This window comes from Rhinolophus sinicus, chromosome 16, assembly GCF_057876585.1.
Source record: "Rhinolophus sinicus isolate RSI-liver-muscle chromosome 16, RSI-T2T, whole genome shotgun sequence".
Classification (NCBI taxonomy): Eukaryota; Metazoa; Chordata; class Mammalia; order Chiroptera; family Rhinolophidae; genus Rhinolophus; species Rhinolophus sinicus.
In genome coordinates this window covers 147,748,281-147,768,192 of record NC_142516.1, presented here as the reverse complement: position 1 = coordinate 147,768,192, position 19,912 = coordinate 147,748,281, and the positions used below count along the sequence as shown (strand labels likewise).

The 19,912-nt window shown below is 37.5% G+C and overlaps 1 protein-coding gene across 1 annotated transcript in view; it reads left to right on the top strand.

The window, feature by feature from the left end:
- Window positions 1-19,912, top strand: part of PCCA (propionyl-CoA carboxylase subunit alpha) — a 358,009-nt gene that overhangs the window by 50,740 nt on the left and 287,357 nt on the right. Inside the window, exons 5-6 of the mRNA XM_019754213.3 lie at window positions 17,065-17,178; window positions 18,989-19,042. Of these exons, the coding sequence (XP_019609772.1) occupies window positions 17,065-17,178; window positions 18,989-19,042 (168 nt within the window). The remainder of the gene's footprint in view (window positions 1-17,064; window positions 17,179-18,988; window positions 19,043-19,912) is intronic.

Below are 19,912 nucleotides of genomic sequence, written 5' to 3'. Positions count from 1 at the left end.
GCTGCAGCTGAATGGTTGGTTGTATATTATATATTATGCTACATATCCTGTATTATGGGAAAAGTTTGGTTAGATAGCATTCGAGGAAAAGAAGTTTTTATTGTTGATAGCACTACTTGTTAAGCTTCATCTGAGATTAGTGGGAGAGAAAGGAGAGTGTTTATAGCTAATTGCTTGAAATGGCCCAACTGCAGCAACCCATACATAGTAAGCTGCTGTTAAAGATGGAGTATCACATTCCTCACATGAACATTGTTTTCTTTTTGTAGAAAGCAAACATTGAGAACCACTGACTTCCCAGTTAAAGTTCCAACTCTTTCCTATGGCATTCAAGATTCCTTTCAATCTCATTCCTTCTACTCTATCATTCTCTTTTACCATCCTCTCCCATCAATGCTTCCTTATACACGTTGATTTTTTTCTTTTTTTCAAAGATTAAAAAAAGTTTTTTATAAAAATGTATTTTATATTTTTATGGTTACATAGGGAATATTGGGGAACAGTGTGTTTCTCCAGGGCCCGTCAGCTCCAAGTCATTGTTCTTCAATCTAGTGATGGAGGGCACAGCTCAGCTCCAAGTCCAATTGCTGTTTTCAATGATTAGTTGCAGAGGGCGCAGCCCAACATCTCGTGTGGGAATTGAACCGCAACCTTGTTGTTGAGAGTTTGTGCTCTAACCAACTGAGCCATCCGGCTGCCCCCTTGTACACCTTGATTTTAAGCCATTTCACAGATTTCTAAATAGACTGGGGCCAATCAATTTCCACAATGTTGAATGTGCCTTTTCTCTGTTGGTAATTCCTTCTCACTTTTTTCCCATTTATTAGGAATCCAGTTTTATATTTCAGTAACTGAGTCTTCATGAAACCATTTTTTTTGTATTACAACTTGTACATGCTTTTATTTATTACTTTTATTTGCAATTCGCATAGAAATCTGTCATTTGTATTAGGTTGAACTGGAGGGGAGGGGAGGGACTGCGATTTACTATCTCTTTATATCCTGCTGTAGCACAGTAACTGTGATAAATGTTGGATTGAGTCAGGAAAGATAGAGGGAAGTGTTCAGGCTTTATTTAATTGTAAAGTGATATGGTAGATAGGACAGAGAATGGTTAAATTAGAAAAAAGAGTGCAAAGCAGAGACCTGTATGGTATAAATGGAATTAGGAAATAATGTTTTTAGGGAAAATGTTTTGATTACTTTGAGTTTTTCTTTTGGTGGGGTAGCTTTTTCTCTAGTTCTTTCTGTCCAGAGAGCCAGCTGCCACCTCTGTTAAGGTAGTGTTTTCCTAGGTTATGTTGTCCAGATGTTTCTTGTAATTTGAATACATTTATCTACTCTTTCACACAACAGAGACATGCTAATAGCTTCACCACACATTCTTCCCTTAACCAGCCAGCCATTGGATTTGGAGAAAAGTAGATTTTTGAAATAAAAGTAGTTGTAGCCATACTAAACCATTGTTATTTTCCTGTAGAGTACCAGAAATTTTCAGGAGAGAGGAGCGTTTAGGTAGCTGATTTTGCTATTTTTAATATTCATCTGAAGCTCTTGGTGAGAAACCAACCAATTGTTGACTGTAAATCAAGTATTCATGACTTTGTGAACACCTGGCAGCAGTACTGGATAATCTGGGGAATGATACCTGAGGTTAGAAAGCCAGCTTTTGGAGTTCCTAGGAATTCCTTGATAACTGGTAGAATAGATACTATGAGAAGATCCCCACCATTACAATGCACGACTAGAGGAATGGCGGTAACGTGTGTTACCTACAGCCAGATTGCATTCGTGGTTGTAATAAGTTAGGAATTGCGTGATCACTTTTGTGTAGCCATTTTTATACCAGAATAGATTCTTAATTAGGATTTGTTGATATCTTTCATGACAGTCTTAAAAATAAGTTTTAACGCTTTCATTTTAGAAAATATATTAATGTTCACAATTTTTGACTTTTAAGTTAAAATAAAAATTCACATGCTGTATTTCTGTGGTAAGACATACAAACTTTTAAAAAGTCCTTACTTCTAATTCAGACTGGTGGGATGAGTTAGACGTCATCATTCTGCCCCTGATTCCCAAGGTAGAGAAAGACTTAAAAAAACAAAACAAAAGAAGAATAGCAAAACAGAATTCTGATGGAAAATGGAGGGGGACTGTGGTCCTGGAAGCTATGAGGAATTTCTGAAAGATAGACAGCAGATGGGATCATTCAATAGAAAATCCCAGCCTAAAACACAGGAGAAGATTGCTGTAAAATGTTGGAGCTGCTCCAGAAGAGCAGGAAGGGGGATCTGGGGCAATTGACAGGATGCCTGGTTAGGAAACCTCATTATTATCAGGGAGATTCTTCCACGAAAAGTGTCTATCAGCAGGAGGAATTGTAGATAATCTGGTAGAGATGTATTTTGGAATTCTTTAGTAATTAAAAATAATGAGGTAGATCTCTGCATATTGACAAAGAACATCTCTAAGACATAGTCAAGATTGAAAAAGAACTTGTAGAATGACACATACAGTATTGTAACATTATTAATGATTTAAAAATCCCACACTAAAATATTTTATATTTTTATAGTTACATACATTATATAAGAGCATAGACCAAGGATTCTTAACAGGGCCTAATTGACATTTTGTATTGGATAATTCTTTGATGTGTATAGGTGGCTCTCCTGTGCATTGTAGGATATTTCAAACATCCCTGACCTCTACCAAACAGACACCTGTAGTGTCCCTCCAAGTCACAATTGTGACAACCAAAATTGTCTCCAGACATTGCCAGCTGTGTCCTGTGGAACAGAATTGCTCTGTTGAGATCCCCTGGCTTAGACAAAAGTCCAAGCGTGCATACGCACCTGAGAAATGATTCCTGGAGAAAGAAAGGCAGTGTAGTGGGGATGGAGGTCTGGTGGGTGGAATTGTTAGCTTTATTTTGAACGAGAACAATGTTAAGGTATTATGAGTAATTAAAAAAACACACAAATTAAACGATACCTTTGCTTCTTTATATCTCTTGTATTAAATTTAAAACTTTTTGATGGTTGAAAGAAGAAATAAAGATAGTTTACATACATAGAAATAAACTTAAGTGTGTATGTGTGTATGCATTTACACTTTCAATTATTTCTCTTACAAAAATATAAATGTGCATACAGATTGGCCTATTCAGACTAGATGATGGCAACTTGTAATACCTACAAACTGGAAACAGTGTCCGTTGATAGGGGAATGGTTGAGTAAGTTATGGTTTACCCATATAACTAGAGATATTGCATAGCAGTTAAGCAAGTTGCAGAATGTGGTGTGATACAATTTATGCAAATTAGATCTTATGCACAAAACCATGCACTTTTATGTGTACATATACATATGAAAATGCTTAAGTAAGTCTGGAATGACACATGTAAAATTGATAATTGCTTTTAACGTAGAAAGTGAGACTAGGAGACTTCAACAGGGTCATGGTTATCTTTACTGCTTAAACTTTTTTAAAAAACCAAAATGGAGTACTCATACATTACTCGGGCAAATAAAATAAAATTAAAAAAAATATGAGAACATCACTTGCTTTTATGCATAGTGTCATTATTTAGTGGCATACATTGATCTGGTGGATCTCCAGTAGTGCTTTGAGATCTCATGATTTTTGATGGCTATTTGTATTTTATTAGAACTAACATTTAGCTATTCATACGGTTTGGAAACACTTTTTTTAAATATACTGATCACAATGGAGATTATCTCTTAATCCTATTCGTAGAATTTCACACTGCCATTGTTTCCAAAATCTGTATTTGGAAATATGATAGATCTCTGCATTTGTTAAATCTGCATTATTAGAATCCTAAATGCATGTGTAATAGCTTTCTTTAGTAAGTAGAAAATGATTACATGCTAGAGCTGAGCCCTTATTAAAGGTATTTTTTGTTTCTTTTTGTTTTCCTTTTTTTCCTCCTTGTTGCAGTTTTTCTTAGATGGTGCTATTTGTATGTGTTTTTACTTTATAACTAAGTTCTACAAATACATTCTTTGACAATTGCTTGTCAGTGATAGGCTGGACATTGTGATGAATCTATATAGTTTTTAAATGTTTTTTTATTGTCATGCATAAAATTTACCACTTTATTAATTTTTAATTGTACAATTCAGTGGCATTAGTACATTTACAGTGTTGTGCAACCGTCGCCACCATGCATTTCCAGAACTTTTTCATTGAATCTCAATAGATTTTGTAGCATGTCTTTCTATTAATTGTCTTTTATCTTCATGGCCGTATCTTTGGCTGCCGATAGTGGTCTTATTTCCATTTTAGGGACTTCTAGTCAGCTTTGTGAACCTAGGCACACATACTCTTATCTGTTAGGTATTTCTCTGAGGAACGGTGATCTCTGGAAAGTTTTATCTGTCTGTGGTCAGAAAGTTTTATTGAATACTTTGGGTGTGTACTGAGCTTCCCAACAGCTATAGAGAAAATAAAGTCAAATATCCTTGCATTTCCTAGCATTACAGTGAAGCCTTAGTTTTTCTTTCTTTTCTTGCATCACATTTACCTTTTGACCCAGGGAAGTTTGGCTTCTATTTCTGTTATTCTACTAAATTGGTCTGTTCTGGAATAAACCCTGCTTCCACTACTGACCATCTTGATAATTGTGATGTGCTGGGGTTGACCCAGAAGGTCTTCTGGAGCTGTCCTAGAAGAACTGACACATTGACTTCAGTGCTTGGCATGAGATGTGACCTGCCTGCAGGGGTACTGTCTCACATTACTCACACTGTGAGTATGCCTGTTGGGTGGAAACGAGGTCACAAGGGAGCCTGGGAAATGTTCTTTTATGCTCTCTTCCCTCAGTAGTTGAGGGAGGCAAGCTAGGAAGGAGTGTTGGAATGGTCATTTAGTGAGTCTACCTGCAGCATTTGCTGTGAGAAGTTACTAACCACTATCAATTATTTTTAACATTCTAAGTTATGAAATTTGTTTTTTTCTTCTCTCCCCTACCCATAAACCAAGCACAAATGACCAAAATAACTAAAATAGTTATATGCCAGGGAAGTACCCCATGTCATAGAAGGTGGCAAGGATTGAACTCCACCTGTGCCAGAAATAGACAGCAAGACTTCATCAATGAGAGCAAGACCGTTGACTGCCTTCAACACAGCAAATGGTAGGAGTGTCAGCATGGTGGCATTGGTCACCTGCTCACAAATCCCACAGAGGGATGTGATCGGTCTATTTAGAGTAAACAAATATGGCGGATTGTGTCACAGCTAAGAACACAGGGCTGTCAAGAACTGCAAAACGTCTGAGATTTTATTCTACTTGCACTGTAACAGCCTATCACAGTTTAATGGATGCTAATAGAAGATAGAAGATTGTTGGGTCAGAGATGAAGGATGGTTTATTAATTAACAAGTTTAGCAGTGATCAGAGTATCAGCATTTTTGTCCTGGTTCCCCAAGCCTCAGTTCCCACAAGGTGTTATGAAGAGGGTCATATGCAGTGGTTTGTAGAATAGCAGAGGAACCCTGAACTTAGGGTTCTTCTTGTATGATGAATCTTTTATAACGGGCTGTTAGCACCCCTGCCCTTTGCTCCAGAGTGAGACACTGTCCTTCTCTTTTAGGGTTGTTGGCTGTAAAATACTTCTGCAAATATGCAGTTGACCCCTGAACAATACAGGTTTGAACTGTGGGGGTCTACTTATACACAGGTTTTTTTCAATCAATACAGTCAGCCCTTCATATCTGTGGGTTTCACATCTGTGAGTTTCACATCTGTGAATTCAACAAACTGCAGGTCAAAAACAGTATATTTGCGTTCCCAACCTTAGTTTCTCAACTGTGGATTTCCATGGTTGAATTTGTGGATATGAAGGGAGGACTGTAGAGTCAAAAATTATATGTGGATTTTCGACTGGCAGGGGGTGAGGGTCAGTGCCCCTAACCTCTGTGTTGTTCAGGGTCAACTATAGGTTAAAACAAAAAGTAGTCAGTGCCTTGCTCACACGACATGCAGAAATGCAAAAGACTCATGGAAAATTTTTGCCAACTAGGGCCAAGGATTCAGCACCTTTTGTAGGTGGCAGCAAACAAACCAGTGCCGCTCCCTCAGGAAGCCAGCAGTTCTGTAATAGTCACACTGTGGTTACCTGTCTTACTTAATTGCCTTTGTGCCTACAGAAACTACTCAGGCTCAAGGGATGGTTTAGACTTTACCATTTGGGGCACTTATCAAGGATGTTTGGGGTGCTCAGGCTCCCAAAAGTGTGTAACTACCAATTATTTCCCTCTCTGACTCTCATAAACTTTAAGATTGACTTGGCCATGTCCTAAGGAAATCACTACAGTAAGTCCCCTCTTAATGTGGTCTATAGGTTCTGTTACCTTAAGCAAAATGATGTGTAATGAAACCATAGGCTAATTTTACCATAGGCTAATTGATATAAACAAGAGTAAAATTCCTGTGGCACCTCATCAGTGTTATAGCAAAACAATATTGAATGAAATGACGTTATTGGAGGACCTGTTGTAATTCCATTTCACTAATTTAGTTCTTCTCATTAATAAGAACTGAGTGTGGTTTGTGGTAGTGATTATATTAGAGATGTTATTACAAGTGATAGATGTCAGTATTACAAAATACAGTGGTATAAATAGGATGACTTTCAAATGTTCTCTCACATAACATCTGGCCATGTTAGGTTAGGGAGGCCAATCAATTTCCGAGGGGCTCTGGTTCTTGCTGTTTTGTTGCTCTGCCATCCCGTAGGGCATGATGGGCAAACTTTTTCTGTAAAGACCCAGATAATAAATATAGGTTTTGTGTACCATGCAGTCTCTCTCCCAACTCTGCCATTGTAGCACAAAAGAAGCCATAGGCAATAAGAAAATGAATAGGTATAGCTTTGTTCCAATAAAACTTTATTTATAAAAAGTCACTGAGCTGTATTTAGCCCTCACTGTAGTTTGCCGTTCCCTGCCTGAGAGAGTTGCTTTAGTCTGCATTTGGTTGCAGCAACATCTGTGTTCCAGATCCAGGGAAAGAATATAGCTGACATTCAGAGAAATACCGTTTCCCCGAAAATAAGACCTAGCTGGACAGTCAGCTCTAATGTGTCTTTTGGAGCAAAAATTAATATAAGACCCAGTATTATACTATACTGTACTTATATTATATTATATTATATTATATTATATTATATTATATTGTATTGTATTATGTTATATTATATTATATTATATTATATTATATTATATTATATTATATTATATTATATTATATTATTATACCCGGTCTTGTATTAAAATAAGACTGAGTCTTATATTAAGTTTTGCCCCAAAAGACACATTGGAGCTGATTGTCTGGACAGGTCTTATTTTCAGGGAAACACGGTATGCTTGTGTTTATGTTGTAAAAGTTTTGGAAGTGGTACGTTTCAGTTTTTATTCCAATGACTCAAACTTACTCATTGATGTAAAAGAGTCTGATAAATCTGGTCTCTGGCTGGGCAGTCATATGCCATGGGAGCAGGAGAACAAAGGTTTTTGGGCGTAATACGCATAGTGGTCTGCCACAGTGTTAAGATGTCTGAAGGATTAAACAGAGTGACATAAACCCGTGGTAGTTTAACCTTTTAACTTATACTCTAGGTCCAGTCAGTTCCTCTAATCAGGAATTGGTACTCCAGAGATGGATTTTAAAAGTATATACAACTTTCTATATCTCAGTGAAAATCAAATTCTTAAGTAAATGGGTTTTCATTGGTGAAATTAGTGGCTTAATATTTAGCAGTACGAATATTAGATATGGTTGCTTATTAGTGAAATTAGTGCTATTCAAGGTATTTGGACAAAGAATTGCTTTTATTATAAGTTTTTAGCAAGATATGGAGTAAGAGAGTAGCTAACCCCTCACCCACTTTAAACTTCTTTGATATTTACCATTATCTCCAAAAACTTCATTCATTCTTTCTGTAAAAATTTTGTTTTTCAGTGTGGTAAGAACACTCAACATGAGATTTATCCTTTTAACAAATTTTACGTGTATTATACATTATTGTTGACTATGGGTACAATGTTGTACAGCAGATGTCTAAGCACTTATACGTCATCTTCTTACTTAACTGAGACTTTATGCCTGTTGATTAATAACTCTCCCCCCCAACCCTTAGTAATCACAATTCTAGTCTTGATAGTATGAATTTGACTATTTTAGGTGATAAAAGTGAACCGACACCTTGGCCTGCTTAACCATGTTGCTGGGAGGACTGTAGTTGGAGCTGGGCCCCCTGTTGACTCTCTAGCCCTGAACTTTGTGGTAACTTCAGGGGGAGGGATGCTAATAAATAGAATAGCTATCTTGGAACCTGGCCATTATTTTCCTTCTTCACGTGGGAGCCAGTTGGAGTCCCGGGTTGGAGGAATGTGTTTTCCCCCTCTGCAGCGGTGGTTTTTGTTTCTTTTTCCCAAATAAACTGTTTTTCTTGTGGATTTATCTGGAGAGTTATTTTTTGCCAGTTGACATAGGTACCTCAGATCAGTGGAATTATGCAGTATTTGTCTTTGTGTCTGGTTTATTTCACTTAATGTAATGTCCTCAAGGTCCATCATATTGTAATATACTGCAGCATTTCTTTCTTTCTAAAGGCTGAATAGTATTCCATTGTATGGCTATACCATACTTTTTTTTAATCTATTTATCTGTTCTTGGACATGTAGGTTGTTTCCACATCGAAGCTGGTGTGAATAGTGCTGCAGTGAACCCGGAGATGCTAACTTCTCTTTGAGATCCTGATTTCATTTCCTTTGGGTAAATAGAAGTGGAATTGCTGGATCATATGGTAGTTCTAGTTTTAATTTTTTGAGGAACCTCCATACCATTTTCCACAGAGGCTGTCCCATGTTGTTGCCCTAAGTTCCTTCACAACAAAAACAACCATTTATGAACATCAACACTACCTGGCAGTCTTACTAGATTTCTCCTGTACGTTTGCTTTTCCATGTTCCCAATGACCGTTTCTAGCCTTTCTAGTCCTGCACTGCCAATGACTCCCTTCTGTGAGAATGTGATCCTGTCTCTTGTTTCACAGATCAAATGGAAATTAAAGGCTCTGTCCTAATTTCTGCTACCAAATCTATAAACCTGCCTTCATTTATACCCATTCTTGGCATCCTTCTGCAGTCGTGGCTCAAGAATTTCTATAGAGAAGAGCTTCCAGGCAACAGTGACTGGGGAGTCGGGCTTTGGAGGCTTGTCTTGGAGTGTGTAGCAAACACACTGTTTTGTCAGTTTTCTGTCTTTATCTTCTGTTTTTCCTGCTTGCTTGCTTTTCTCTCTCTCTCTCTCTCTCTCTCTCTCTCTCTCTCTCTCTCTCTCTCTCTCTCCCTCCCCCCTTCCGCTCCCTCCCTGCCCCTCCTCTCCTTTTCCCTCCCCTCCCTCTCCTTTTAAAATCCCAGCTTGCTTGTATTTATTGCATTTGTGTAGGAGAAGATGAGTTGTGTTCCTCCCCCATCTCCTGACTCCCCCTACCGCTTAGCTCTGCCACCCAGTCCGAAACCTTATACTGTGAATTGTTTAATCTCTCAGGTGTTTTTAGCTTTTTATATTCTATAGATTACTTCCCAAAGGCATTTGTTCAAGAGTTTCCTAGGCTAAAAAAGTACTTAAATTCTTTCTCAGCTATCACTGCCTCTCCCAACCTTTACAACCAACCATATCAACACCTCCCACTCCTCCCCCCACTGCCACTGATTGCTATTTCTTCCCCTGCCATTGTGTCTCTGCATGGTGGCACTGTTTTGGCTTTCATACTTGATATCTCCTCCCCCTCCATCCCTGCCATCTTTCCCTTGATGCTTGTGCCAGGGGTCAGTGGAATGAAATTATGGTTCTAGTCATCCTGCTTTTCATTCTTTTGTTGTTTAGGACATCCTCATGCATTGCTGCCAAACGAAGACTAGACAAAACTTTGTTTCAGTTCCAGGATTGAGTCAGGGTCAGTTCCATTTTGTGATATAAAATCCAGATTATAGGGCGGCCGGATGGCTCAGTTGGTTAGAGCGCAAGCTCTGAACAACAGGGTTGCCGGTTCGATTCCCACATGGGCCAGTGAGCTGTGCCCTCCACATCTAGATTGAAGACAATGAGCTTCCTGAGGGATGGCCAGATGGCTCAGTTGGTTAGAGTGTGAGCTCTCAACAACAAGGTTGCCAGTTCAATTCCTGCATGGGATGGTGCGCTGTGCCCCTTGCAACTAAGATTGAAAATGGTGCCTGGACTTGGAGCTGAGCTGCGCCCTCCACAACTAGATTGAAGGACAACTACTTGGAGCTGATGGGCCCTGGAGAAACACTGTTCCCTAATATTCCCCAATAAAAAGTAAAAAAAAAACACACAAAAATTCTATTCCCAGATCCTCAACTGTACCGTTAAAAACAACAACAAAAAAACCAAAAAACCAGATTGTAGAAAATGGATTGGGAGTTTTGAAACAAAAACCATTTTTTTTCCCCTGTAATTTTTAGTTTTTGGTCTTACTGCTTTGAAAATTATGTAAATTGTAATAGAAGAAAAATAGTAAAGTCATTAATTCTGCCATCTAAAAATTGTGAATAAACGTGTCGTGCTACACATGCAATTTTACAAAATGAAATAAAAGTGAATGTAATATTTACTGACTTTAAAAAATCATTTTCTAGGGATCAAATTGTCTTTCTAGAATGCATGTGCCAGAATGCTAGCCTGTTGACATTTGTATTAGTCTCTTTGGACTTTAGACATTTTGTATAAAATAGAGAGATGGGTTTTCTTTTTTCCTCTTAGAAACAGAATTTTATATGGTTGTTTGAAACGGATTTTTTTCTCTCCAATTCTTCAAATTAAGATTGATACAGTTGACATTCCTTTCTTTAACTTTTCAGTCTTTAAGGGTGATTTTTGTTTGTTGGTAATGTTAGAGAATTTGGTTAGATTCGGTGGGTACTGAAGTCTGGCCAGACTTTGTGAGGCATTGCTGTGTTCCGGCAAGGAGCACATCTAATTATGTCATCCTTAGTGTTCTACCTAGTGCTTGCATTGAAGGATTATCAGAAGGAAAACCCAAGTATTCATGGTCATGGTAAATAATGCCCATGTCAGTGCAGGTCTTGTTGAAATGTTAGGTTTCCAAAAAAATGTTCCAGTATGAAAAAATATCTTTAAAGCTGCTTTTCTTCCTTGTCTTTTATAATTTGTACTAGTTTAGAAGGTATTTAAAAGCTTTCACTCAGATCTAGGTTAGTCTACTGTTTAACACTAAGATGCAATATATTTCATAAGGATAGGGACTAAGCAGAATATTTCTAACGGCATCTGATGGACTAATAGGAATTTTGCACAAATTCATAGTTTTGAATTCTGGCACAATTTTAACCTATCTATAGCCAAGTGTGTGCATTCATTTTAAAGAAGTCAATAAAGAAGATAATTTTTTTTCAGTCTTGTAAGTTGAAAATTACACCATTTGTTCTGATCATTATTTGTAAGATGATAGGCTGATACAAGTAATTTTCTTCTCTATAAAGAATACAAAAATTCAAAATATAAAACTAAACGATTGTGGAGGAAACTGATAATTTTTAGAAACCTCTATTAGGAACTTTTCTAGTGTAAAAGTTTATGAAGATTTGACTGCTCTACTGAGAATCTTAGTACTTAAAATCTTTTTTTCTTTTTGAAACTGTAGTTAGCAATATGCTAGTCAGTTGCTGAGTTTACCTCAATTTAAACTTTCCATGGTGTGTATATACTATTGAATTGTATAGAAAGGAGTTTATATTTTTCAAGATGTTGCAAGGTTAGAAACGTAAATATATCTAGTCAGCTTAGTCAAGTAAGACATTCTTCAGAAGTGCATCTGTACTGCTTGAATAGGTTGTTCTATATTATTAAATCAAAGAAAGCACCTCACCCATTTAGTACAACAATAACAACAATACTGCATACACCAAAATTGAAATTGAGTTTCAAAAGTTTTTAAACTGCCCTTTCCTAGTTGACTCATACATATCTCCTTGGGAACTGAGGAAACAGAGGATTCTAGTTTTTTCTTTCAAATGGCTTTGCGCAGCATTTTTGCTGGTAACGACCCTGCGCTAGCCCTTCTACCCTAAAGTAAGGTTTGTGTCTGAGAAATAGAAGAAAAGAAACCAACTGATTCTTTAGAAACACCATGTATTTTACTTTTCTTTGTGAAGTCCATAAGCAGTCTTGACCTGCTGTATATGTATAATTTATTTGAATATTTCTTCAACTAATATTAATCATCTGCTAAAATATGTTAGGCTTTCAGCTAAATTCTCAATATGATTACGAAGAGTTTGTGATAATATAGGAAAAATATTATGTTAGTTAAAAAACAAACGGAGGGGCCGGCCCGGTGGCTCAGGCGGTTAGAGCTCCATGCTCCTAACTCCGAAGGCTGCCGGTTCGATTCCCACATGGGCCAGTGGGCTCTAAACCACAAGGTTGTCAGTTCAACTCCTTGAGTCCCGCAAGGGATTGTGAGCTCTGCCCCTGCAACTATGATTGAACACGGCACCTTGAGCTGAGCTGCCTCCCGAATGGCTCAGTTGGTTGGAGCACGGGCTCTCAACCACAAGGTTGCCAGTTCAATTCCTCGACTCCCACAAGGGATGGTGGGCAGCGCCCCCTGCAACTAAAATTGAACAGGGCACCTTGAGCTGAGCTGCCGCTGAGCTCCCAGGTGGCTCAGTTGGTTGGAGCGCATTCTCTCAACCACAAGGTTGCCGGTTCGACTCCCGCAAGGGATGGTGGGCTGTGCCCCCCTGCAACTAGCAATGGCAACTGGACCTGGAGCTGAGCTGCGCCCTCCACAACTAAGACTGAAAGAACAACAACTTGAAGCTGAACAGCACCCTCCACAACTGAGATTGAAAGGACAACAACTTGACTTGGAAAAAAGGCCTGGAAGTACACACTGTTCTCCAATAAAGTCCTGTTCCCCTTCCCCAATAAAATCTTTAAAACAAACAAACAAACAAACAAACAAAACCAAATAAAAACACACACAGAAAAAACCAACATGTTAACTGTGTGAAATATACTAAATACAAAAATATTTAAAAAAAACAAACAAAAAACAAAAGGATACAAAATTATGTATGCAGTATGGTTACAAAAGTATATTTAAAGAAAAGATTGAAAGTAAATAAATCAAAATACTATTAAGATTCCCCTCCTTTTTACTTTTTTTATTTTATTTTATTGGGGAAGGGGAACAGGACTTTATTGGGGAACAGTGTGTACTTCAGGACTTTTTTCCAAGTCAAGTTGTGGTCCTTTCAGTCTTAGTTGTGGAGGGCGCAGCTCAGCTCCAGGTCCAGTTGCCGTTTTCTAGTTGCAGGGGCACAGCCCACCATCCCTTGCGGGAGTTGAACCGGCAACCTTGTGGTTGATGTGACATGCTCCATCCAACTGAGCCATCCAGGAGCTCAGCGGCAGCTCAGCTCAAGGTGCCGTGTTCAATTTTAGTTGCAGGGGGCGCTGCCCACCATCCCTTGCGGGAGTCGAGGAATTGAACTGGCAACCTTGTGGTTGAGAGCCCACTGGCCCATGTGGTAATCGAACCGGCAGCCTTCGGAGTTAGGAGCACGGAGCTCTAACTGCCTGAGCCACCTGGCTGGCCCTCCTTTTTGCTTTTTGATGCATGTTTATTATAGAAATTTTTGATGTATAAATATATACATATGTATGCACGTGTACATCTTTTAGTTTCTTCCCCCCATACAACTTTTAGTTCTCATATGTATTGCTAAGATTGGAGAAGATTTTATTTCGTGTAGTTAGACTTTTACCACAAAGACAATGGCTTAACAATGAAAGTTGTTAAGTAAATTGGTATCCAAGTATACATATGCATTAACAAGCTTTTAGACCATAACACTTGTGGGGACAGAGCCCCAGAAAGCAGTTTCCAGGCTCTCGGCCTCACATAGACAGGTGCTGGCTCAGTTAGTAAATGGCCATCAATGTGATTGGATGGCCGTCAGCTGTAACCAGTGAGCCATTGGCCACTAATATAACTGCTGTGGCTGTGCTAGCAGAGAGAAGAGAAAAGAATGGGGGCTAGCAAGAAGATGGTGGCTGGGCTAGCAAGAGCGGATTGCAGAGAGGCGGATGCTGCCAGCGAGAATATAGTGGTATGACTCCCCCATCTATGGCTCCGTGGGTGTTCCTTTTTGGCCTCACCATGTCCTGCGTTCTCTTGTGGGGAGCGGGACCAGAGACCCCCAAGGTCGCCCCGCATGACACACTCTTCTGGGGGAGATTGAAAAAAAGGAATTTAAGATACGACCTCTGCCTCGTAGGACACCATGATGTGGTGGAGGAGCATGTATAAATTGTAACAGACAATTTGTAAAGCAGTCTAAATGACATTGCTGGGCAGGATGTGATTAAATTCCAAATTTTGCACTAAGTACTGTTGGATTTCAGATTAAAGGAGATGAAGCTGAAGTACTTGGGAATGAACTAGTAACAGAAGTGAAACTTTAAGTACATCTTTAATAATGGGTAATATCTGGAGGGAAATAAAATACATACAGAATAAGTGTGAATTTAACTTTAAATACTTTAATGTTAATGTATTCTTTTTAAAGGATTGTTCAGTAGTCAGTTTCTTTCTTACAGGACCCCCCCCCCCAAAAAAAAAAACCACACACAAAAACCCACAACCACAATTATAGCAACAAAACTGCTAATAATAGGATGTGAACTAGGCAGAGGGTAATAGAGGAGGGGGCATTCTGGTCTGAGGGAAGAAGAGCAACGTGAGGTTGGGAATAGCAGTGCACAGACAACCATGAGGAGAGCCTTGCTTTGAACATAGGAATGTTTAGGATCCCACTGTGAGCACGGCTGCCTTTCCTTGAAGTGGGTTTTTTAAAAGAAATTATAGAGTGTATGTATTTGAGTATTTTATTATATAGTAAGATATTGATCGTCAAATCCCTCTGACAAGTATCTTTTACCTTTTAATACACAATAAAATTTTTACTGAATTGAAAATATATATTGAATTGATAAAGAGAACTTGGCTTTCTAAAAGATGACTCTCTTGGTTTACTTTTTTGTAGATCTCTTTTAAAACGAAGTATTTCTTAAAACATTACTTCACAGCATAAAATATCACTTAGCAATAACACAAAAGCTTTTGCCACCTTTGACTTTTGGTGAGGAAGTGGGGTGGGTCAAAAATGTCCAGGTATATGTATGTGCTCCAGTTTTTATATTTGTCTTGTAAAACAAATTTATACTGATTGGGAGTTCCTTAAATAGGAAAACTGTTAAGAAAACCCATTTCAAAAATACGAGGTGTGATCCAACAATACAGTGAATGTTTAAATAAAAAAAATCTACTGCAGTAAAAGACACATTGCCGTTAATCCCCCTCAAAATACTCCCCTTTGCTTTGAGCACATTTATCCCATCATTCTTGCCACTTTCTGGAGAAGTTCTGGAAGTCCTCTTTTGTGTTTGGCTTTAGTTGCACTGTCGTCACTGTTTCGATGTCCTGAATCGATTCAAAACGTTTACCTTCCATGGTCATTTTGACTTTGAGGAAGAGCCAAAAGTCACACGGTGCCAGATCCAGTGAATAAGGTGGATGAGAACACACCATAATATTTTTATTAATATTGACAGAAATTTCCGTACCAGAAGCAATGAGTGTGTTACACGGAGCCTTTCTATGGTGAATCCTGCAGCTGAGTGCCATCCAACAGAAAGGCAGGGAGGGATCTTCAATATGGGAAGCGATGGTATTGAACCTTAGTAACAGTGTGTGACAAGTTTCACCTTGTTCGGAGCAGTCAGTTGGGTGTGAGCTACGGTTGAGCGAAGGTGTGTTTTAAAGTGTGTCGTAATCATCCTCCATCATGACAACACTCTGTGTTATACATCGCTTCTGGTATATGGCAATTTCTGTCAGATAAAAACATTATGATATGTCCTCATCAACTTTATTCACTGGATCTGGCACCGTGCGACTTCTGGCTCTTCCCCAAAGGCAAAAAGATTCAGGACATGGAGGCAGCCATGACAGTACAACTAAAGACACTCACGAAAGATTACTTCCAGAACTGCATCAGAAAGTGGCAAAAACAATGGGATAAGTGTGTTTGAAGCAAGGGGCAGTATTTTGAGGGGGATTAATGGCAATGTGTCCTTTACTGTAATACATTTTTAAAATTTAAACATTCATCATATTGTTTGGTCACATCTTGTATATGAATCCCTTCATCATTTTAAAAGAATAGATTTCTTTTAGAAGTAAACATTCTTTTCGGTATTGAATGACCAGCCTCTGTTAAACAGAAATAGATTTCAAACGTTTTACAGTGCATAGTCTTCAAATGGAGCATGTGTACCTGAGTTTTGAGTAGGTTTATGACTTAATGCATATATCAGTTCTTTTAGCAATAAAGATAAAATGGATGAGGATCAAATGTGAGAGTATTTAAATGGTTCTTAAGATTTTCTGGTTCATTTGTAGTGATATTGGACTCTTTAGTCCTGGGCTTTAATTTGTGCCTGGTGCTAACCTGATGCTGTGCAGGGACATTCACTGAATCCCTTCATTCAATCCCTCTAATTATCCTCACTTTCTGGAGAGCTTGCTAGAACTGGGATGAGTGCTTGCTATTAAAATATTGGGCTCCCCTGGCTACATGTAACAGGGTAGTTTTGATATAAAATTTATGTATAGTGGAACCCAATGAAAGGCTAAAGTCATTTGCTGTGATTTAACTTAATCAAATTGGTAGAGAATATTATGGAAATTGTTTGGTCAGACAATGGATTAGGCTTGTAATAAATGAAATCATGGTTAATATAGTTTCTCAGCTTATTTGTTCCATTGTTACTTTTTAGTGTATATTCAAAAAGAGATCTGACTGCATCAATGATATGTGAAACTATCAGATTTGCAATTTTGTGTATATTTGCAGATGATGGCAGTTCTTTTTGCTGGGAGCATCTATTAATATAGAGATTTGTCTCTTCAGGTTCATGTGAAAATGGCGGATGAGGCTGTCTGTGTTGGCCCAGCTCCCACCAGTAAAAGCTACCTCAACATGGATGCCATCATGGAAGCCATTAAGAAAACCAGGTCCCAAGCTGTGAGTCTGAATGAATCTATCTGCTGCAGCTGTTTCATATGTAATGAGCAGAAAGCTAGAGTTTGTATTAAAAGGAAAAAAAAAAAAGAACGATTGAAAATGCTGTTGCAGTTAGTTCATGTCACATGAGTTAAATGTGGCCGAATTCGTTACTGGAAATCAAAGGCTTTGTAGCATCTGGCAGTGTTGGTGGCTGATCCTGCAGGTGGCTGCTGGATTCAGCTTTCACACCAGGGAGCGGTTTCAGTTCATTTCCAAATTTGCTAGGAAAAAAAATAAGAAGAAATCCCAATTAGTTTTGAGTATTAACCCTTTCAGTGTAATAATAGCATTAAAAAAAATTCTGTATTATAAACAAGACTTAAAATAACCTAGTTAAAATTCTGTTTTAATTACTTAAAAATTATGTACACCCAGTTGTACTTCCAGAAATATAAACAATGTAATTGGTAATTAGTTTAATCACATCAATAGATAACTTACATGGAGAAATCAATAATTCTCCCCACCCCCAATTCTGTTTGAATGAAGTGTGTGTGTGTGTGTGTGTGTGTGTGTGTGTGTGTGTGTGTTAGTATCAGAGAACCAATTACATATAATGTTAAAAACTATGCAAAGTTATCTCTAAAATTGGATGGAAGCAGCCAACACCAGCAATTAGCCTGGAGTGCTTCAGTTAGTGTTTACTTTCTTTTGAAAGAAATGTTTTAGTAAGATGCATGTTTAAATAAAAAACTGAATTCATGAATCCGCATTATAGATGTTTACAGTTTATTAGCAGAGTTAATGAAGGTAAAGCTCTTAACCTTTTAACTATAGCTTGTCAGAATGCAATCTTTAGTTGAACATTTATATAAAATAAGATTGATGGAGTGAAATTCATCCTGTGCTGTGGTAGTTTACATTATTCTGTACCATGTTTGTAAAGTTTGGTTTAGTTTTAAAAAATCTTGGATGTAGCTACTTCTAGATTACTACACTGGCCTCTCCAGAAATTTGACTTTCCTTAAAGCAGAATTTCTACTGGAAATATATTTAATACTGACTGATCATAGAGTGGCTAAATTTATGTTTGGCCACTTGTGGTAGAATCAAAAATTACTTGATTAGAGCAGGGTGGTAGAATTTAGATTGTAGTGGTGTGGCTTGCACAGCATAGCATAAAGAGGCTGGGAATGGCTAAGTAGGGTGAGGAGGGAAAGAAGAGTAAACATTAGAAGGAAAAAAATTCAGAGTACAAAAAAAAAGTAAAACTAAACTTTCATTTTAGTTAGATTTGACAGCAACTGCTCATTGGGTAGTGGCTGAGTACATTCATGTCATCAGGAATAAGATGTTAGTTGGCTTAGTGGCCAGGGTTTTGGAAAGTAGCAGTACCTGGTACTGTAAAGAAGGGGAATTGAGTTTTTTGTTTTTTAATCTGTCTCTCAAAGCGTTTCCATTAACATAATTCTTTGACCTACCAGCCATTAGAAAATTCTCCAAACTTGTGGCCATAGTTAGTCCCCATAAACAGAGTTTGAGTTATTTCGAATAGTGTAGTCATATGCAGGTGGATGGGAAGATGTGTAGGTAGATGGCCCTGACTACAGTTAGGACATAGATAGTGTATCTGAAGTGAGGGTAAAATAGGCAGTTTCTTGGAATTTGACTTTGTACTTACGAATGTGAGTTGGAGCTGACCAGTATGTAAGAGAAGTAACCTTACTCAGGGCCTTGAACAATAAACACATTAATACACTTTATATTTTGCTTATCAAAATTTTGCAATATGGTAAAATTAAAAGTGTTTTTTGTTTTCATTTCTAAGGTACATCCAGGTTATGGATTTCTTTCAGAAAACAAAGAATTTGCCAAATGTTTGGTAAGTTTGTAATGAACTGTTAACTTATATTTCAGAAAGCCGTATAATTGTGTTGCTTTTGTAAATGTGAGTAGTGATGAATTGTAGAATTTTAATTGACCCAACAATTCTTTGAAAATAGTTTGTGAAAAGAGCAGAGTTTTTATTCTGTTACCTATCTTGATTTGAAAAGTAAAAATGGAAAAGTTATAAAATTGCCATTACACCTAATGAGTGACAGCTAGTTTGTTAAATATTGCATGGACTTTGACTTTTAAATTTGTAAACTTCAGATTTTTAACTAAATATATCAGTGAGTCCAGTGATTTATTAATTATTATACCATGGGCAAGGCATGTGAAGCCAGAAGTAAGATTTTACTTTTTCTTTTTAATGGCATATGGTGACATTTAATATCAAATCTTTCTACCTTCTCTATTTTGGGAAAAGTATTTATTTATTTTTTTAAAACAATCTGAGTATTCTTCTGATAGCACAATTCTAGTTAGGTGAATTAACCTTATTTGCTATTAAACTGATTTTCCAGGCGTGTTTAGTACTGAAACCTTAGTTTTCAGGTACTAAAATATGATTATGAATAATGTGTCCAAAAGCTCATTAGATCAATTGTCCTAGGTATTAAGTTATCTTAATTTATTATTCTAGTATGTTATACTTTGTTTCTGGTGGTGTATTTTGTTCTGGTATGGATTCAAAATTATTTATGAATATAATTTTCTAGGTAAAATTTCCAGTCAAAATCTGTAAATTTAATTTTGGAACAATTCTTAAGATCATAGAGTTCTAGCTTAGAATTATCTGTTCTAACCAATTTATTTTATAGATTAAAAATTAAGGCCTAAAGAGGGTGTGATTTAAGATCACACAGAT